At 43.6% G+C, this 19969-nt stretch overlaps 1 protein-coding gene and 1 non-coding gene across 2 annotated transcripts; one reads left to right on the forward strand and one right to left on the reverse strand.

The window, feature by feature from the left end:
- Positions 1-349: 349 nt before the first annotated feature.
- Positions 350-7933, forward strand: LOC136949170 (SLIT and NTRK-like protein 3). Its single transcript, XM_067243379.1, has 8 exons — positions 350-467; positions 2506-2783; positions 2926-3177; positions 4483-4598; positions 4989-5897; positions 6079-6298; positions 6638-7286; positions 7335-7933. Exons 2-8 carry the CDS (start codon positions 2532-2534, stop codon positions 7802-7804), a joined length of 2868 nt encoding a protein of 955 aa, XP_067099480.1. The 5' UTR covers positions 350-467; positions 2506-2531; the 3' UTR covers positions 7805-7933.
- Positions 7934-19289: 11356 nt separating this feature from the next.
- On the reverse strand, positions 19290-19363 carry trnai-aau (transfer RNA isoleucine (anticodon AAU)). Its single transcript has one exon. It is a non-coding gene; the product is annotated as a tRNA-Ile (tRNA).
- Positions 19364-19969: the final 606 nt, after the last annotated feature.

The following is a 19969-nucleotide window of genomic DNA, read 5'->3' on the forward strand; positions in this document are numbered from 1 at the left end:
TATTTACGGTATTCGCATTTGCAGACCACCTTGGGAAATTGTGAGAGACGCAATGGTTCGAATCTAGATCACAGCTACTGCATTTTCCCGACTCCACCTCACACATTTCTTTTTTCCTTTGAACTGCCAGATTATTTGAGAAGGTTAGAAGGGTCTTTATTTGCTGATAGTAGCTACATCACGTGCGTGTTCAGTGGTCTATTATTGCAGATTCCGCGGGTTGCACTGTTGAGCTCTTGAAAGGGGAGCGACCTGCATCCTAAAGCCAATCGTTTTTCTCTACCGTTTTTTATAACCTCCAACACATTGCAGTCTTGTCACGTCACTCTACTCCTCCATCCGATTCAACCGCTACAGGAGAGGAGAGAGGGAAGAAAGAGGAGTGCGGATGAATGCGAACGACATGTCGACAGACAGCTTTTAAAGCGTTTCCTCGGTTGTTTTTTAATTCCTTGGCGGTGAAATGAGTGAGTATAGCCCGCATCCCTGCTCTGATACGGTCGGTGCATGCTTCAGAACGATGGGGAGAGGACAGACAATTAATGGGTTTAGCAATGGGATTGCATTACACTTTCAAGGATTTCACACACACACGCGCGCGGGCGAGCACGCACACACACAGTCTACTGTGTTCATAAGTGTAAATTGTTGTCTAATTTGTCACTTCTTTTTTTGTCAACCATTAAAATTGTGTGTCGTAATGACTATTAATTAATGTCCTTTGACGGATGTAACCATCCCATCCATTTGATCGTTGAGGCTGTACCCAATAGCAAAGGGCTGTGTTAGAAATAGATGGGGTCCCGGTAGCGGCACTGTGCCTTGATCGGACAGTGAGGATGATAGACACTGAAATTATGTGACATGAATAGGAGGAGGAATAAACGGTGACGGTCACCTCCATGGTTTTTGCGTCAGTGAGCAGGTCCAGAGAATGGCGGGTCGGATTCGGATTCTTCACAGAGGCCAAGTCTAAACCACACCTGCTTAAGGGCCTAGATAATTTAGATAGATAGATATACGTTTTTACAATCTGCTTTTGTAAGGCTTGATGGGTTCAGTATTTCTTGTTTAACACTAATATATCTTGATTATCAGTTGTTTATGTAGTCTCAATTTAACGATTGTAGGTAAAAAACTGTTATTTTGGATAAAGATAAGTCAAAGACAAACAAGACCATGGCTAGTATACTTGATGACCAGGTAGAGATTAAATTATGTCGTTAGATAGTGGTGCCTTTCTCAATCTAAGGATAAAATGTAATTTACACTACTACCTGGCAGAAATTCCAACTGTTTTAGTCTTTCTATTCTTATTCTCTCTCTCTCTCTCTCTCTCTCTCTCTCTCTCTCTCTCTCTCTCTCTCTCTCTCTCTCTCTCTCTCTCTCTCTCTCTCTCTCCCTCTCTCTCAGACACATACACACACTATGTCCCATGCTATAGGGTATCCAGTGTGCATGGAGAAGGGAGGGCTTTCATGTAATCAATATCAGATTTCAGCTATTTTTCCTGAGCACCGGCCTTGACTGACTGGCGGTTCTCTGACAGATTATGCAGTCATACTATTCAGAACCGCTAGCCTTCCCAGAGCCCACCATTTCTCTCATTTCCTCCATAACTCTCCCTTCTTCTATACCTCTTTTCCACTCAAATCCTCATCTGTTCACCTGTCCTCAATCCCAATATCTTCTCCACATCCCTCAGGCTGTGATGTTTTCAGTCCTGCATCTTTGTCTCTCTCATTCAGATCATTGCCATTTGATGATGATTCTGATTGCATTCTTTTCATGGCTCCCCAGTTACATGAGCCAACCCCTGCCTTTTTCAGTCCAATTTAGATCTAATTTAGACCTGATGAGAGAGAGAGAGTAAGAGCATATGAAACGATGCCTGTCTTTGTTGCCAGAGCAGCTCTCTCATCAGCATGTGCATTATCATCAGTATCACCAGCATCGTTCTTGGCTGTCATTGCGGAGGGTTAGAATCAGCCTCTTATGTTTTGAAGTGAATGTTGGTTCCTGCATGATGCTGCTGCTGCATTATCATTATCACGATCATCCATATTACAAGCTGTGAAGGTTGTTGATAAAACTCTTTGATTGATGGTAAAGTATGTGGTCCTCTACATATTCTCAGCTCTGAATGCAATTTAGGCAATGGTGCAATTAATTACAGGCTAGCATTATGACTCTGATTTGCATTACGTCATATTCATAATGCATTCATTACAATGTGAGAGTGATACTTCAGCTCCACTGAACAATTTTAAGTTTTAATAAGAATGTTTATGACACAGACACGTCACACACAAAACTGTCTTAAACACTACGATAGTACTGTAATTTGTATACCCTATTCTGCAGTGAGCCATTCACAGCAGTGCTTTAGGACAATTAACAATCAGGCTTTGATTATGTCTATGAAATACCAGTTATGTATTTAAATTATATCCCATTGTACTCTTCTACAATTTACTGTAATTCAAATATGGTGTGTGTGTGCAGTGCGGTGAGGGCTCCCAGCTGGGCTGATGCCCTGGGCTGGGCTAAAAGGCAGAGGTAGGAGGATGCAGTGGATCACCCTGCTAGCGGCCCTTGGGTTTGTGGGTCTGTCCTGGTCCACACATACACCCATCCCTACCCCCACCTTCACACACACCCCTCTGGTGGATGTCTCAGTGGAGGAGGGGGATGAGCCGTGCTTTGAGCCATGCACATGCGAGGTCAAAGAGGGTGTGCTGCACGTGCACTGTGATGGGCGCGGCTTCTCCAATGTCAGCCAGGTACGTGACTAAAGATGAGCTGATGTACGTTTTTTCACTGTGCCCTTAGACTTCACTGGTTGTACCAACTGTGTCATGTAAGTCCATGTTCATGATTCTATGGCTTGATTTTCATAGCGCAAACAATCTGTCAATCACACAGGTGTTCCAGTCTTGGCTCCGCCCATTCAAGCTCAACCTGCAACGAAACTCCCTGAGGCGGCTTTACAGCAATGGCTTCCAGCATCTTAGCAATGCCGTGTCCATAAACTTGGGCAACAATGCACTGCAGGACATCAAAGTGGGCGCTTTCCACGGCCTGGCCACCCTAAGGAGGCTCTACCTGCATGAGAACAAGCTGGAGGTGTTCCGCAACGATACCTTTATAGGCCTCGAGGCGCTGGAATACCTGCAGGTGCGTCTAGTTTAATGAGACATGATGATGATGATATCCAATTACTCTGGTTGCAATAATCAAAAACCACTGGGGTGCTGGCAATCAGCTGTCACCCTGTGGTTTATCTGTTCTCTAGATTAACTAATGGAATGTGAAATACACTAGCCCTGATCTTTAAGTTCTTACGTGTAAAAAAAATTATATGTACACTGTAAAAAAAAAGATGAAATTACCGCACTTTTTCTGTAAATTATACGTGTTTTTTTCTGTATTTCTGAATTACAGAAAATACAGATAGAAAGACAATGGAAAACTGTAAATTTATAATTTTACATAATTACAGCCAAATGTTGTTACTTAAAAATACACTAAAATGTCTGTTTTTATTTACAAATATTTTTCACCAAAATGTTCTGTTAAAACACATAATTTAACTTTATCAAAATTAGCTATTTTAATAGTTATTTTGCAGATATTTACTTTCATCCCACGGACAAATAACTATATGCTAAATGAATAAATGTAAAGACTCCAGAGTAGGACGAAGGAAAGTTGATTAGATAGTTGTGTAGCGTCAAACGCTCCTGTTACCCAGATGCCCCGCGGCAAGCTGAAAACCTACTGAGTTAAAGGTTTAAGCTTAGTTAGATAAGCATTGTTTGGAGTTTTCTTGTTGTGTTTGTTCTGTTTTGATATGTGTAATGTGATGGTCTGTAGTTTGGATACATTAAGTGTTCATCCTGAGTGTGAATGTTGTCCAGTTAGATGGCGATCTAACCTGTCTAATGACTTTAGCGTGTGGCGAGCAATATTCTTCTCCAATTCGTACAGCTAGCCAGCGCTGCATTTGTAATCTGAAGTGCCGGTAATATGTGTAGTATCTGGGTACTGATTACAGCATCTGGATGCTGTATGTCGTGCACACAACTTGTTTTGAATGAACATGTTAAATCGTTATATTTTGTTGTGGCATTATGAATATTTTTATTTATTGAAAATGCTGTTTGTTTACAGAGAATTCAATTCAATTAATAAAAGTCATATTTACCGGCAAAGAACAGCCTGTAATGTACTATTACAAATATATCTTGTAAATTTGGTACAGGAAAATTACAATTATTTTACGTTGAATTAATGTTATTGATTTTTTTTTTTCGTAATTTAATGGGTTTAATCTCTGGGCGTCCCAGCTGCCAGATTGTTCCTGTTTTTTTATAATGTTCTTTTTGTATAGTGTAGGACACTTTCACTGGTACGCTTAGTACCAGTGTGTGGCTTTAGTGACTGACCTAGACCCTGATCACGGTCACTCTCTTTTTGCAGGCGGACTACAACGTCATCAAACGCATAGATAGCGGGGCACTACGGTTTCTTCACAAACTGCGAGTTCTAATCCTCAACGACAACCTCATACCTGCTCTGCCACCTCACCTGTTCAGGTACCTGTCTATTGCTCTGACATCATACCTGTTCAAATAGTCATTGCTATCCTAAATCTATAGTTTGACACCTACCCCATGACAGCTGCAGAGTTGTACCTAGACACACAAAGTCATGCATTTCAGAGAACTTTATGACAAAATATTTGGCAGCAAGCAATACATTAAACCAGAAGGTCAAGAAAGAGACTCTAGCCTAAACATAGACAACACATAAAGGTGTGTTACCCAGGCCATTTGGGCTCCATAAAAAGACTAATGTTGTCCCCTCAGTTTTTATTTTCCCTCTTTATTACCCCTCTGAATAAAAATGATAATTCTTCAGTTCCCTGTCATTTTTGATGTAATATGTTAAACCAGTTATGTTGACTCTTTTTCCGCCGACTCCAGGTCGGTTTCCCTGACCCACTTGGACCTACGGGGGAACCGTCTGAAGAGCCTGTCTTATGGTGGAACCTTGGAGTATGTGGGCCGCTCCCTGATGGAGCTGCAGCTGGAGGAGAACCCTTGGAACTGTGGCTGTGAGTCAGTTCCCCTGCAGCAGTGGCTGGACCAGATTCCATACACGGCCGTGGTGGGGGAGGTCACCTGCGAGTACCCCTTCCAACTACATGGCAAGGACCTGAGGGAGACACCACGCAAGGAGCTCTGTGCCGACCTCCCTGACAAGGAAATACAGAGTGAAGGGAACAGCATTGAAGTGCCACAGCCCCCGCAAACGCCCCTCAAACCCAAAGTGTCAAGCCCAAACCCTGATCAAGCTAGGCCCACAAAACATTCCTCCATGGTTCATGGGCCTCACCAGAGCACGCACACCTCCTCCTCTTCCTCGACTGAGCGCAAGGAGAGGGATAGGTCCTCCAGGCCCACCAAGCGTCCCAGGCCCTCCAGGACACCACCCACTCGCAGCCCCAACCAGCCTCCACCCGTGGCAGGCTACCAGACGCGGCCGCCCATCCCCATCATCTGTCCTCTGGGCTGCACCTGCAACCTGCATATCACAGACCTGGGCCTTACAGTCAACTGCAAGGAGAATGGCTTCCTCAACGTATCCCAGCTCACGCCCCGTCCTCTCAACGGACGCAAGCTGTACCTGAGCGGCAACCTTATCCAGAGGATCTACAGGTCAGACTTTTGGAACTTCTCTAGCCTGGACCTGCTACACCTGGGTAACAACAGGATATCTTACCTCCAGGAGGGGGCCTTTTCCAGCTTGGCCAGTCTTAGGAGCCTTTACCTGAATGGGAACAATCTGGTGAGGCTAGGACCGGACATGTTCCTGGGGCTGCAAAACCTCAGGTACTGGAAAACATAAATAAATTACAACAGTTGCAGTGCATAGTGATTTTGTTCACCTTTTATTATTTATTTATTCATTCAGCCCCTGCATTTTAGTGCTAGTGGAAACTATTCTAAATCTAAGTCTCTATTTCTATTTCTGTTAATTAGACTGATTACCCATCCCCTTCTGTTTTCACAGGTACCTCTACTTTGAGTACAATGAGATCGGTGAAGTGGAGGCAGGGTCTTTCAACACCATGCCGTCCCTCCAGCTCCTTTTTCTCAATGCCAACCTGCTAAGAACCCTCCCAGTGGGTGTGTTCTCTGGCATCTCCCTCTCCCGCCTGAACCTCCGCAACAACCACTTCCTCACCCTGCCTGTAGAGGGCGTGCTGGAGCACCTCACCGGACTGGTGCAGGTATGTGTGGGATGTGGTTGTTGGGAAATCTGGAGGAGGACCTACAGTCTTGTCAATCAGTCTGATACACTATGATATTGGTGGGCTTACACTTTAGTAATAACAATGTAATAGTCTAGATATTACATTTGATTACATATCCTTGAAATCATACTTGTGTTAAAAGTTGTTCAGTAGTAATTAAATGTTGTTTGTCCTTTTTTTTGTCCTGCACACTCTCTAATATCGTACGCATTGGAGTATCTTAAGTAAAGTCATTTTGAAATAACCACATAAGTAGTGTTATTTTGAACATACTGATCTGTAATGGAGTTTTCCATCTAATTGTCTGTGGTGCAGGTGGATCTTCAGCAGAACCCTTGGGAGTGCACCTGCAAGGCGGCATCTCTGAAGTGTTGGCTGGAGGGCCTGAGCGCTGTGGTGGTTGTGGGAGAAGTAGTGTGCCACTCCCCTGAGGAGACCACTGGGGTGGACCTGCGCTCCATCTCTATGGAGCTGCTTTGCCCAGAGCTGGAGGATCAAGATCTGTATCGGGACCTGGATGGGGCCAAGGGGAGCCAATCACCTCCCTCCGTGGACCTGGACAGAGGGGTGTCAGCAGGTTTCCCTGGGCCAGGCCTGGGCCCCTTACTGCCCCCAGGGAAGGGCTCCATTCCGCTGTCTGTACTGGTGCTCAGCCTACTGGTCCTGCTTGTGTCTTCGTTCTTCGCGGCTGCAGCACTCATCGCCTATGCCTTTAGGAGGCGGGACAAGCTGCCGTTCCGCAGGCAGGGCGAGGTGGACCTGGCAGGCATCCAGATGGAGTGCGGGATATTCACAGAGCAGACACATCACCACCAGCATGGCTTGCTGAAGCCCCCACCCCTTGCAACAGCTGAGCACAGCCACGTCTATAACACCATCCTCCCCTCAGACCACATTGGTGGTGCTGGCGGGGCTTCCTCCACGCCCATGTGCAGTAACCCCGTCTACAAAGAGGAAGACGAGGGTGTGACAATGAAACAGCAGTGTCATCTGCAGTTGTGCAGATCTATAGGGAGTGAGGGTAAGTTCCACTGCCCAGAGAAGAGAAAGAGCATGGAAGGATACCCCTTTATGGCAGAGAAAGAGAGGGAGTGGACACTAGAGCGGTCCTCCTCTCCTATCAGCAACATCGCAATGCTACCCCTTGCTGGTTTCCATGGAAACGGAATCCTGTGCCCCACCATGATTGACAGCCAGGGCCCCACTCCTAAAGTGGGATTGGTGGACTGCCTCTTCGGAATGTCTGCCCCAGAGTTCCGGGACCTACCAGACAGGTACGCCCGCCCTCCCCCGCGGTACCCCCACCCCCCAGACCCCAAGCAGGATGCCGGACCCGGACAGTTACCGGTAGTTATTGGGGAAATGGCAGGACCAAACAGCAGTAGCAGCCAGAACCAGAGTGAGGAATCAGGGGAGCTGAGGTCCCGACTCAGAACCAAGCCTGACTACCTGGAGGTTCTAGACCGATCCTATCAGTTCTAGCCTTCCTCCTCACATTTTCACCCTTTTCTTCCTCCTCCCCCTTTTAATCTCTCTTTGTAGAAACAAGAGAACAAGATCCTACATGCGTGCAATGAGATGTTGGTATGGAATTTGCACCCTCAACACACGAATGTGGATGGATTTTACTCACAGTCCTAGTGAATGTGTTTTAGAGGAAAAACACAACTGAGGTCCAGGTTTTCCCACCAATGTTTTCAGCCAGGACTTAGGTGTGATCTTACCATTTCTCTCTGCTTAAGTGGCAACTTCAAACTGGAGCAATGCTTTTGTATCCATTTTGTACATAGAAATGTGTCCGGGTGGGAGGATAAATATACTGTACAAGCTCCCAGTTTCCACATGGATATCAGCCACAGCTGCGTCAATTTTGACACATAACATCTACTGGAACACATAGAGTGATGGATGGACGAACAAACAAATCGACAAACATGTGGACAGACAGAGGAACAAATGGACAGACAGACGCATGGACAGATAGAGGGACAGACAGACAGACAAACAGGTTGACTGAAAACAGCCAAGTGCCTTAGCAACAAGCAGCCAGCAACATGGTGAATGCTTATTTTTCTAAGAATACAAATCTATTTATCTAAACACAGCGGTTTGACAACTAACAGACAGGATGTTGATAATGACTGGGTTCCAACCAATTTGGCTGCTAGCTGGCCTTTCTCTAATTCCCTGACATTTAATTTACAACTGCACTATTGTGAGAGTGAAGGGTGGACTGTGTACGTGGACATTTTTTATTATTATAATGATCTTAATTATAATAATCTTAAGTATTATTATTTTAAGATCTTACTCATTAAACTTTTCACCACATGGGCCTACGGCCCAATTTCTTACTGGGCAGTGCACAAGCAAGGACATACAATCTATCTTATGCAGGAACAGCCAGTAGGATCAGATTGGACATGGCTCTGGGAGTATGTGAGCTCACTTTTGGATAGTGAGAACACGATCTAGACAAGATGGAAGGCCTTCTGGGATTATTGCTGGCACTGCATTTATTCAGTTGATTACAAAAACTATTTAGTGAGAAATCTTGAGCAGAGAGAAAAAGGGACAGAACGAACCCAGGATGAATCATTCAGAAACAGGAAAATATTCAGCTATCAATTTCTCTTTTATGAAGGTACCTTTTTTATGCTTTCATCTCCTACAATAGAGGAAATTGTGAATATATTTATTCTTAGTTTTCTGTGTGTTGGAACTCTCTTGTATGGGATACAGTTATATTCATGTATAGAACGATTCAGCATCTGGTCTAGCCTTCTTGCCGCCAACCCCAAGAATACAATAAAGGGTGCTACACTACAACAGAGGGCTGCTTCTGTGAAGTCAGGAGGAGTGCAGTAAAACACCCCTTTAAACATGTACACATGAACTTATTGTATATTACACAGACACACACACACATATAGTGCAGTACACACGGTCAGACATTTCGACATGCACACGCCAACATCCCATTAACAGTGCTCATCAAGTTATCTCTGTGCTAACTTGATGAGCACATCCCCACAGTGTGTAATAAAGATCAGGGTAGAGGGAAGTAATGATAAAAAGAGAGCGCCCAGCCTCCTCAACACAAAGAACACAAGGGTTGATCGGAAAGATGAGCTTTAATGGTATGAAATTTATAACTTTTAAGCTACAAAATCAATACAGTCAATTTGTAAAGATAAAGAACATGGGTTGGTGTCCTCGGCAGTGTGGTGAATTTGTCAACTGTTTGGGTTCCATACTTGCAGGCCGACAGGAGTGTGATGTGTGTTTGCTGTGGTGTAGATATGCAGTGTGTGTAGGGTTGCAAAGGGGTGAAAACATTTCTGTACAATTCTGGAAACTTTCCATGGGAAGTGGAAAATCCATCTGGAGAATCTTTGAAATTTTGATCACTCAGAGGAACCCTCCTCAATCAGCATGCTAAATTAAACTATAACCTCTGTTCTTGTATTTTATTAACTATTTACTAGTTAAACTTTAATACCGTAGATATAATATATATATATATATTTATCTTAGTAATATCATCAACACTTACTTGACTGGATATAGTCCCTGGGCTCAAATGCAATTCAATAGTCCTGCTGTAGTGTGCAGGATTCCAGAAATGATCTGTGCATGTGATGGAGGAATGCACAGTGCATGCAGCTGGTGTGGCCTCAAGTAAGTGGTGTGTTGTGTGAGTGTGATTGTGAGAAATTAAACTGAATTTGCAGTTAATCAGGTTGTTTTAACCAACATTATGCTGCAAAATGGGTTTGTTTCAACAACATTTAAGTTCCCTGTTATAGGTTAACCTGCAATTTAGCACATATCCAGTTTATTCCCACTAATTCCCATTAATTCAATTTCCTTCCCTTTAATTCCAATGAAAGTTTCCGTCTTCAACCCTGTGTGTGTGTGTGTGTCTGAGTTTGTCTGTGAGTGTGTATGTGTTAATCTCCCATTCCAGTGTTAATGTAGTCTGAGTATGCCACATCACCCTCATTGAGTCTACTACGGCTGTCCCCACTCAGTCGACTAATCGATTTTCTGGTCGATATGCTCTTGGTCGACTAAGATTTTTTTAGTCGAGCTGCCGTATGGCAGTGTGAGATCTGATTCCTGCTTGTGTCATCATTGCTGAATTAACTAAATGTTCTACAGAAATTGTAGATTATATTATTTAAGACAAATAAAGCAACTCTAAAAATATATAATTTAAAAGAAAAGGTGTTACTGTTTTCCCTTTCGTTAATCTGCGCTTTGTTTTGTTTTGGTATTTTGCACACGGCACGAGCACAATTGGCTGCCGAACTACAAACTCTGCCATAGCCTACTTTGTCGGTGTTATTAGTCAAAACGGAAAATAAATCTGTGGTATGGCAGCATTTCATTAAAGTACATTTACATTTACAAAGTACCGGGTGACTCGAAAAACGTTGAATGCAAAATAAACAACGGTTTATTTTTCATAGTTCGATGTCGAATATGATGTAGCCTACCACCTGAAAAACGTAAGTTGGCCTAGCCCTACTTCACTCATGCTAACGCCCTGGGTTGAAAAATGAATATGCTTATTATAAGAATCACATCCAAATCTAATGACATTATCTTCTCCGGCCAAGACAACACAATATTTCTCTGTTGCACCGTTCCCCACTCAGCTTCTACGTAAGTTCGCATGCTGCAAGTTTTCAGGCAGTGATAAGCGCGCTCTGATGATTTGCCTTTTTTTTTATTTTATTTTTTTATTTCGATTGGTCGATTTTCAGACGTTTTAGTCGAGTCTTGGTTGACCAAAGAAAATCTTAGTCGGGGACAGCCCTAGAGTCTACAGACAAAAAACAGCAGTGAAACTGAATATTGGTCTTAGTAAAAGTGGCCATGCATACCGTGTGTGTGAGCGTTCATGTGAGTACTTGACAGTTCCGTTATGGTTCATGTGTTTGTCTTCTCGGAGCTGTCCTGTCACTGTGAAAACAGCAATAATTTCCCCCAGATGATGATGAAAGAGTCTTTAGACTTGAAATACAGTTCCTGTGGTTTAGATGGTGCTCTCTCTCTCCCCCCCACTCTCCCTGCTACTATATGTTTAGCACCACTGTGTCCTTTAAAAGCAGTATTGCTCTGCCTATGGTTAAATTATGCTGGGAACTGTAACTGAACTATACAAAATGCTTTTCATTGAACATAAAAAAATAAACACTCTTACATGCACATGCATAAACATAGAAAACAATCATATAGAGGGTATGTATCGCTGCTCTAACACATAAGTACAAACACACAAATAAATAGACCATGCTGCGGTATAGAGGAGTTGTATAGTTGTTCTGCATTGCAGTAATCTGCTCTCTTCTCTCTCCCAGAGACAATCAGACTCTCAATAGACAGCATCATCCATGGAAATATACCTACAGCAGGAGAAAGAGAGATAAGGAGAGAAAGAGGGGGGAAGATCAAGAGAGGGGGGAGAAGGACAGACAGAAGGAGGCTAAGGAATAAGGCAACAAGATGGGGCTGAAAAAAGGACAGAGAGCGAAAGGCTGTGAAGGGAGGCGAACTTGACAGAGATTAAAAGAAAAGGGGAGAGAGATCAGGGAGTTGGTGCTTTTAGCTTAAGGCTTTAACTCACTTATTTGGGTGACTGTGTATGTGACAGGGACACATAAAGAATGTGTGTGAGTGTGTTTGTATTTTTAAGTGTGTTTTTTGTGTATTTGCGGGTGAGCATTTGTGCTTGTGTGTGAGTGTATGTGCTTGTTTGTGTGTTGGTGTGATACAGATTATCCCTACCTGAGCACTGTGACAAGGTGCAGAGAGAATTAACTGTAAGCACTCTACGAAAAAAATCCTGCCTTCGTATGGAACACATTTACAATGCTGCAGGTGAAGGATTACTGTAGGATTACTGTCCTGCGGCCTCCTGCCAGAATCTGATTTATGTCTGTTTGGGGTTATTATGTTATTACTGTAATCTGATAGGAAGACAGTAAGATAGCAGAGAAGGGGGTAATATTACCGCCCGCTCATGTACAACACGTATTGCTTTTTGTATGTGTGTGTCTTTGTATCACTGTGTGTGTGTGTGTGTGTGTGTGTGTGTGTGTGTGAGTGAGTGAGTGAGTGAGTGAGTGAGTGAGTGAGAGAGAGATAGGCAGAGTGAATAAGAGACACTTCAGCTCAATTAAGTGAATTGTGTGTTCTCTCAGGTTCCATCCTTTAGTGCTGCAATAGGAAGATAGCAATAGGAAGATTAGAGAGCCAGAGAGGAGGGGCAGCTCATATGTACTGAGGCCTGGCTGGCTGTCCTGTTACCCGGATGCTCCAGTCAGGATGCCATGGTTAGGGGGATTACACTGTGCTGTTGAATGCCTGTGGAAGCTGATACATTGCCCCTATCACCTTAATACCACAACCCATATGATCTAGCATTGAGAAGCAGTGGGCACACACTCTCCACACAACTGTCTACTTTTCACCTAATCTGTTATTACAAAAAAAAACGTAATCTTTCTCTAACTCAATTTCTAGAACAACATGAAACCAACGTAGAACTTCTCAAAAATGTATATATATTTTTTTATATATAAGTGCATTGTAGACTGACTGTGAGGTTATTTGTAAATGTATCTGTGTGTATGTGTGATCGCATGCGCATATTTGTGTGGTATGTGTTGTGGCAACCCTGGAGCTCTGGGTCAGGTGATAGATTGGATGTACTACAGTTCCCTGCTTTCCGGCAGGCTCACAAGGAGCACAGTTGTGACTCATCGGCTGATTAGGGCGAGGCACAGAATTCAAAGACAAACAGGGCAGAGATTAGGGGATAAGATCAAAGGAGCAATAAGTGTGAGAGCCTCACCCCGATGACATGTGCCTGTACTCTGCCTACTTTCTGTTGCCAGGCTTAAAAGCCACCAGGACCACGATGAGCTGGCTCTGGACTTTTCCCACCAGTGAGGAAGATTCTACGTTTGAAAGACCTTTTTTGTGTTAAATATGTCCCTGATTATGTGACTATCTTGAAATTATACAAAGTCCAAAGCCCGAGTGGGCTTCCTGATTGCCACAATGTGTGTGTGTACGTGTCACCACATCATATAACCTCATAAAAATTACATGAAATCCATTATACTTTATTCTCCAAATTCATAAAACCTTCTCTTCGTTTAATCTAATTCCATTATTATATACATTAGCTGCCTTGTCTCTTACAACTGGTGCTCTGAGGAAACGTGTAGACAGCTCAGCGGGCTGTCAGGGCACTGCCATGACCAGGCTTTGCGCCCTGCTTTTGGACCAAGGGGCCGCTGCGGTCTGGTTGCAGACTCCATAGGTGTGAAGAACCAAGCTGCCATCTTCTTCACGGGTTCTGTAATGATAGGATGAGTCTGTGCTCGCAACAGATGGACATGTAAGTGTACGGATTTCCTAAACCCCCAAACCTTCCTCCTAGCCTGCTTTCCAGACAAAAAAAGGTGTTCTCTTTGAAGCTGGTTAACCAGGGGCAAAGTGTAGCAGTTTCGAATTATGAAATAAAAACAACATTCCAAATGTAATATTGCAGCATGAGTGTTGAAGGGCTCTCTAGGTCCCCTGACATTGTTGGAGTGTGTGTGAGTGAAAAACAATTTATTTTACTTTTAATTTTCTTGCATATTACACAAGTTAAAGTGTTGAAGAAGCCACTCAATATAATAAACAACATGTTTAGATACTAACATAAATACTTACTGTGTTCTTGTTTACCTAAGCTTCCAGGGGGGTGTTCCATCAACGTCGATTAAGGAAAAGCTAGACTTATTTCGCCAAGTCTCACTTAGTTTAGCGAGAGTTCCGTTTCATTACAGTTTTCCTCCATTGCTTTGGCTCAATTCTTGAAACAGAAATTACATTCTCACAGCTCTAAGTGCATTTGGCAAAATAGCCTATATGGTTCAGCACAACTACATAGATCACCATCCAAAACCGTTAACTCATTCTTCAAAACCAAATCGTTTTCTCATTTCTTTCCAGAATACTATGCGTCTTCAATCTACCCAGACGCTCCCATGTTACCCCGCTCCTCATCTCTCTCCACTGACTTCCCATCACGGCCCGTATCAGATTCAAGACCCTGGTACTGACCTTCCGAGCGGTGAACGGGACTGCACCCGACTACATAAGTCCCTCCTCCAGCCTTACACCCCCACCCGCCACCTACGGTCTTCTTCTGACAACCGTCTGGTGGTCCCACCTCTCAAGAGCGCCCGCTCCCAACCCAAGCTCTTCTCCTGTCTGGCCCCCCAATGGTGGAATCACCTCCCCACCTCCACCTTCAAGAAAAGACGCACTTGTTCCGGGAGTACAACGGTACTTAGGATTGATTTGCTGGACCTGATGTTAGTTTCCTCCAGGAACACAATGACACTTATTGAGGGACTTGTTGCTCTTGTTGGTTAGTTGTAACTGATTTACTGTAACTTGTTGTACTCGCTGTGAATTATATTACGTATTGTTGCATGCTTTCCTACTTATGTTTCTTCCCATTGGCATTTATTTGCTTTTCACAATGTATGCTTCATGTTTTGGCTACCCACAATGTTTTTGGGGCTACATCGTTGTTATGATCTTTGACCTATGCACTTTTGTAAAGCTCTCTCTTGGAAGTCACTTTGGATAAAAGCGTCTGCTAAATGAATAAATATAAAATGTAAATGTGTATCAAACAGAAAAAAAATTACAGTAATTCAAGAGTAGCGTACAAGGTTTCACATCACATATTGCACTCACAATGTTATGGAAATTGTTACTGTAATTGCCATACATCGTGGTTACTGTAACAGGAAACGTGTACAGCACAATATACTGTCATACAATAAGCACATCAAAACTAACATTATGTATAACCTACACTAACAACACATACAGTAAGAAAGTAAAGCAAAGCTGCAATTTCACTAGTTGTCGTCCTCACTCCTGCTCATCCTCGCGCTCCTGTCTGTCTGGCCACAGATTTCATCAACATCACATCTGATGTTCTCCCTTGCGATGCAACAGGGGAAGAATCGTTGTGCATGCTGCAACCATCCCCTACACTGATCTGCTGTGACATCATCACAAGCAGCATCCATTGCATGGAGCAGGGACCTCTGGTTTTGAGCCCGATGCTCATAGACCCTCCACCTCCATGCAGAAAAAAACTTCTCGATAGGATTGAGGAATGGGGAGTAAGGTGATAAGAGCACCATCAGCATTCTTGGATGGGCAGTGAAACCTGATGAGTGGGCCACGGTGGAAGCTTACATTGTCCCACACAATGACAAATGTAAGCAAGTGAGGCCCTACCAAACCCCTCTTATGTAGAGGGATAAGATCGGAGTGCAGGCGGTCCAAGAACACCAGGTGCTTCTGGGTATTGTATGGGCCAAGACTGGGAATGTGGGTGACTACACAATTCTCTGACAGCATGGCAGCACACATGGTGATGTTGCCCCCGAGCTGGGACAAGCTCTATATATTTGATGGAAGCATTTATACTCCTGGATAGCTCCTGTCAGCTAACTAAACTTACATTTACATTTTGCAGACGCTCTTATCCAGAGCGAATTACAGTAAGTACAGGGACATTCCCCCTGAGGCAAGTAGGGTGAAGTGCCTTGCCCAAGGACACAACATCATTTTGCACAGGCGGGAATCGAACCAGTAACCTTTAGATTACTAGCCCGACTCCCTAACCGCTCAGTCACCTGACTCCCTCGTGACTTACTGTGTGATTGGTGATCGGATGTGTCCCCTTGTTTAGTAACAAGGGGATCACAATGACTGGTATTGAGAGACTTGTTGCTCTTGTTGGTTAGTTGTAACGGTTTTAAATTCTTGTACTCGCTGTGAAATATTTTTACTGTTGATTGTTTTTCTACAGGTACACTCTTGCACTTTTTTTTGTTGTTTAGGCAATTGTAACTTGTTTAACTGCATGCTCTTATGGTTCTTCCCTTTGGCACTTATTTGTTTTTTCACAATGTATGCTTCATCTTTTGGCTGCTCGCAATGTTTGGGGCTATCTCGTTGTTATGATCAGTGACCTATGCTCTTTTGTAAAGCTCTCTCTTGGAAGTCGCTTTGGATAAAAGCGTCTGCTAAATGCATAAATGTAAATGTAGTGAAGTTCTAGTTGCACCTGACAATGACTGTAAGCAGATGATCCAAGAGATCCATATTACAGTATATACCATGATGTTTTTCATGGTATTATGTGCCTGAAAGATTTTGACAGTGGAGTGAACTATTGTGCAGGTGATGATGTACACAAGGAAATTATGCCAATATGTTTTGCAGAGAATAACCACTTGACTGAGAAGCAACAGTCAGTTTAGACCAGCAAGATATATTCAATTGGTAATTGGCCTAACTGAAGGCAATTGTACTTAACCATTTCAAAGATGTGCTAAATCATTTGAAATTTGTGCAAACTGTAGGCATTTGCACTTGTCATTTACGAGGATGTGCTAACACAATTGCAATTTGATTAAAGGAATGAAACATTCCAATCGGTTGTGAACAAGTGCCCAGTGGTTTGAAGTTTTGCAAGTGTTGTTTTGAGAGTGTCATTTCTGTTTCGTGAAATTAGCCAAAGCAATGGGGAAAAACTGTAAGGTGGCTTATTCTAGTTCTAGCTACGTTACCAAGGTAATTTATACTTCGGAACTAGCCTGATCCGTGTCAGGTTAAAAGTCAAGCTAAACTAAAATGTGTTGCAAATCATTTCAAACAGGCGGAAACAGAATCTCAAAAGACAGTTCCGTCGAGAAAATTCCTGCGCGCAAAGCACTTAGTCCGTGTTCGGAAACGTAAATTCAGACTTGTGCAGACATGAATGATTTACGTGTTTACTTCATCTACAAAAAATATATTAATTTAAATAAACAAGTTAAGAAAAAATGTCACTTTAACTGTTTTCAAAAGCCATCGGTTATTGACATAAGGCCTTAGAAACTAAGCAGAGCGTCTAGACAAGTTACAATCAATTGGCGTATCCATTCTTTGACAACCCTGTGGTGGATGATGGTGCTCAGATTATACAAAGAGTGTTTATCCCACCAGCCCCAAGGGTCTTCAGAGACAGAAGTAATGCTTCCCTGACCAGTATCTGTGGAAGAAGTATAGGTTCAGCAGGCACAGCATAGTTTATCTAGATAGATTTAATTGTCATTCTTAAAAAAAAAAATACATAAATATATATATATATATGAAATAACACTTTAGCAACTATTAAGGATGGCAATGAACACAAAAGCAGCCTACCATCCTTTGTAGAAAGTAATAAAAAGGAGAGTAGTAGACTATAATAGTGGAAAAGAGGGTAGTAGACTGCAGTCTATGTAGGTAGGCCTAGACTATGTAGTCTACTGGAATCACACACAAGGAAGCAAACTCACTGTAGCCAAGCCTTGACACTGTTCAGTCTGTCTGCATCTCTGTGTGTCTTTGCATGTGGGACATTCTGGAACGGGCAACTATGCCAGGAAATATGAAGGGTATACCTTGCTCCAAAGCAGTACCTGAATATTATCATCAGTTTTTCAGGTCATCTTGAAACACAAAGAATCAAGGAGACTTTTTATTCAATTGTATAAAGTATTTTCATTGTTTAAAGTAGCCTATATGTTGACAAGCCTCTATATTACCTCTCCTTCTGGCTTCCCCAATATTATAGGTGCAATATACTGTCCTCATGGGTGTATCCAGGCACACTGGAAGACTCCCATGGTTGAAAAAGCGTTTCTAAAATGCTCTCTACACAGTAAAATTTGCAGTGTCAAACTAACACTAAAAGAGTTAAATTAACACTGTTCCTGAGTGTATTTGGTCCTAATCAGAATTGGTGTTAAATTGACTCTTTGAGTGGCAAAAATGAGACCAAGTGCCCTACTGTCTGCCATTCACATTGTGAAATATGCTTGAGTGCCCAGGGTGCCCCTTAACGCAATAAATGATAGTGTGCCCTCTATAAATGTCAAAATATGTCTTAATGAGTTCCTTTATAGTAGAGAAAATGTGATGCAGTACCCCATAAGATGACCTTACTGGTCTATATTTGATTGTTCCCGTGTCCTTACTTCCAATGGAAAAGGGTGCTGTTATGAAGTGCCCTTTATGCTACCCCTACATGCCAGTGTCCCAAATGGTGCCCTTTCCAAAGAAGACAATTAGATACTGTGCCCAACAGTCTTCCCTACAATGTGCCCACTAGGACATGCTTTCCCAAAGTGAGGCTGTGACGACACTTGGGGTGCCGTCCAATTCCCATTGTTACACTGGTGAGAGCCCATGTTGTGCAGTAGCAGCCCTTTTAATTTTTCTGCCCCTGCCCTTCAAACAGCCACTGTCTGACACTGTCCAAGTCCCCTCTGGATCTGTGGAGGCATACTATGTCAATTGGAAATATGGAAATATGGGGCAGCTGTCCATACACTGTCAGCCAGAATAGTAATAATTGGATTTGGATAAAATATGCACGTTTAATATAATAATTGTATATTCTTAGTCATGCTGAGCAATTTTAAATGACTGTTCTGCCAAGCAATTCATCCAATAGCCCCGTGGAGGAAAGCCACGGCCTACCGGTCCACGGCGCTGCTGTGCTGGTGGCTTGTTTGTTCAGTAGCTCGGCTATTTCAATAAGACAGGTTTGTGCAGTACGTCCAGTGTCGCAATCCTCTCTGACCAGTCAGTGGTCTGCAGTGTTTTGGCGTGAGCTTTTTGAAAATGACCCGTTGACCACTTCCTTGAGTAGACTGTATTTTGCAAACGCCACGGGTTTACCAAAACCGAGGCTCAAACCAGGGACCCTGAGATCCTCAGTCTGACTCTCTCCCAACTGAGCTATTTGGGCAGACGTTTCAAAGCCAGTCAGTAGCATTTCAAAGCCTTGCCACAGACTAGATAAAGCGATGGAAAAGATCTCCGAAGAAGGGCTGGTTGGCCCGTATGGGGATCGAACCCACGACCTTGGCGTTATTAGCACCACGCTCTGACCAACTGAGCTAGCGGGCCCGAGACACTCTGTACATGGTAGAGCGCTCGCTTAGCCTGCGAGAAGTAGCGGGATCGATGCCCGCTTTCTCCAATCCCTTTTTCGTCTTTCGGCAGTTTGCCTCCCGAGTACCGCTCCGCTGCACGTTCTGCAGTCCGTCTTCCAACGCAGATAGCGCCCCCTCCATGCAGCCGGTCGCCATCTTCATCGCGACACACACCACTCTACTCGCGCCTTTTTGACAGCATGCACAGGAACGTCTCCAGCTCCTCAATAGACAAGGGGCGTTTTGCGGGTTGACATTTCATCCAATAGCCCCGTGGAGGAAAGCCACGGCCTACCGGTCCACGGCGCTGCTGTGCTGGTGGCTTGTTTGTTCAGTAGCTCGGCTATTTCAATAAGACAGGTTTGTGCAGTACGTCCAGTGTCGCAATCCTCTCTGACCAGTCAGTGGTCTGCAGTGTTTTGGCGTGAGCTTTTTGAAAATGACCCGTTGACCACTTCCTTGAGTAGACTGTATTTTGTAAACGCCACGGGTTTACCAAATCCGAGGCTCAAACCAGGGACCCTGAGATCCTCAGTCTGACCCTCTCCCAACTGAGCTATTTGGGCAGACGTTTCGAAGC

This window comes from Osmerus mordax, chromosome 9 (genome assembly GCF_038355195.1).
Source record: "Osmerus mordax isolate fOsmMor3 chromosome 9, fOsmMor3.pri, whole genome shotgun sequence".
NCBI classification, from domain to species: Eukaryota; Metazoa; Chordata; class Actinopteri; order Osmeriformes; family Osmeridae; genus Osmerus; species Osmerus mordax.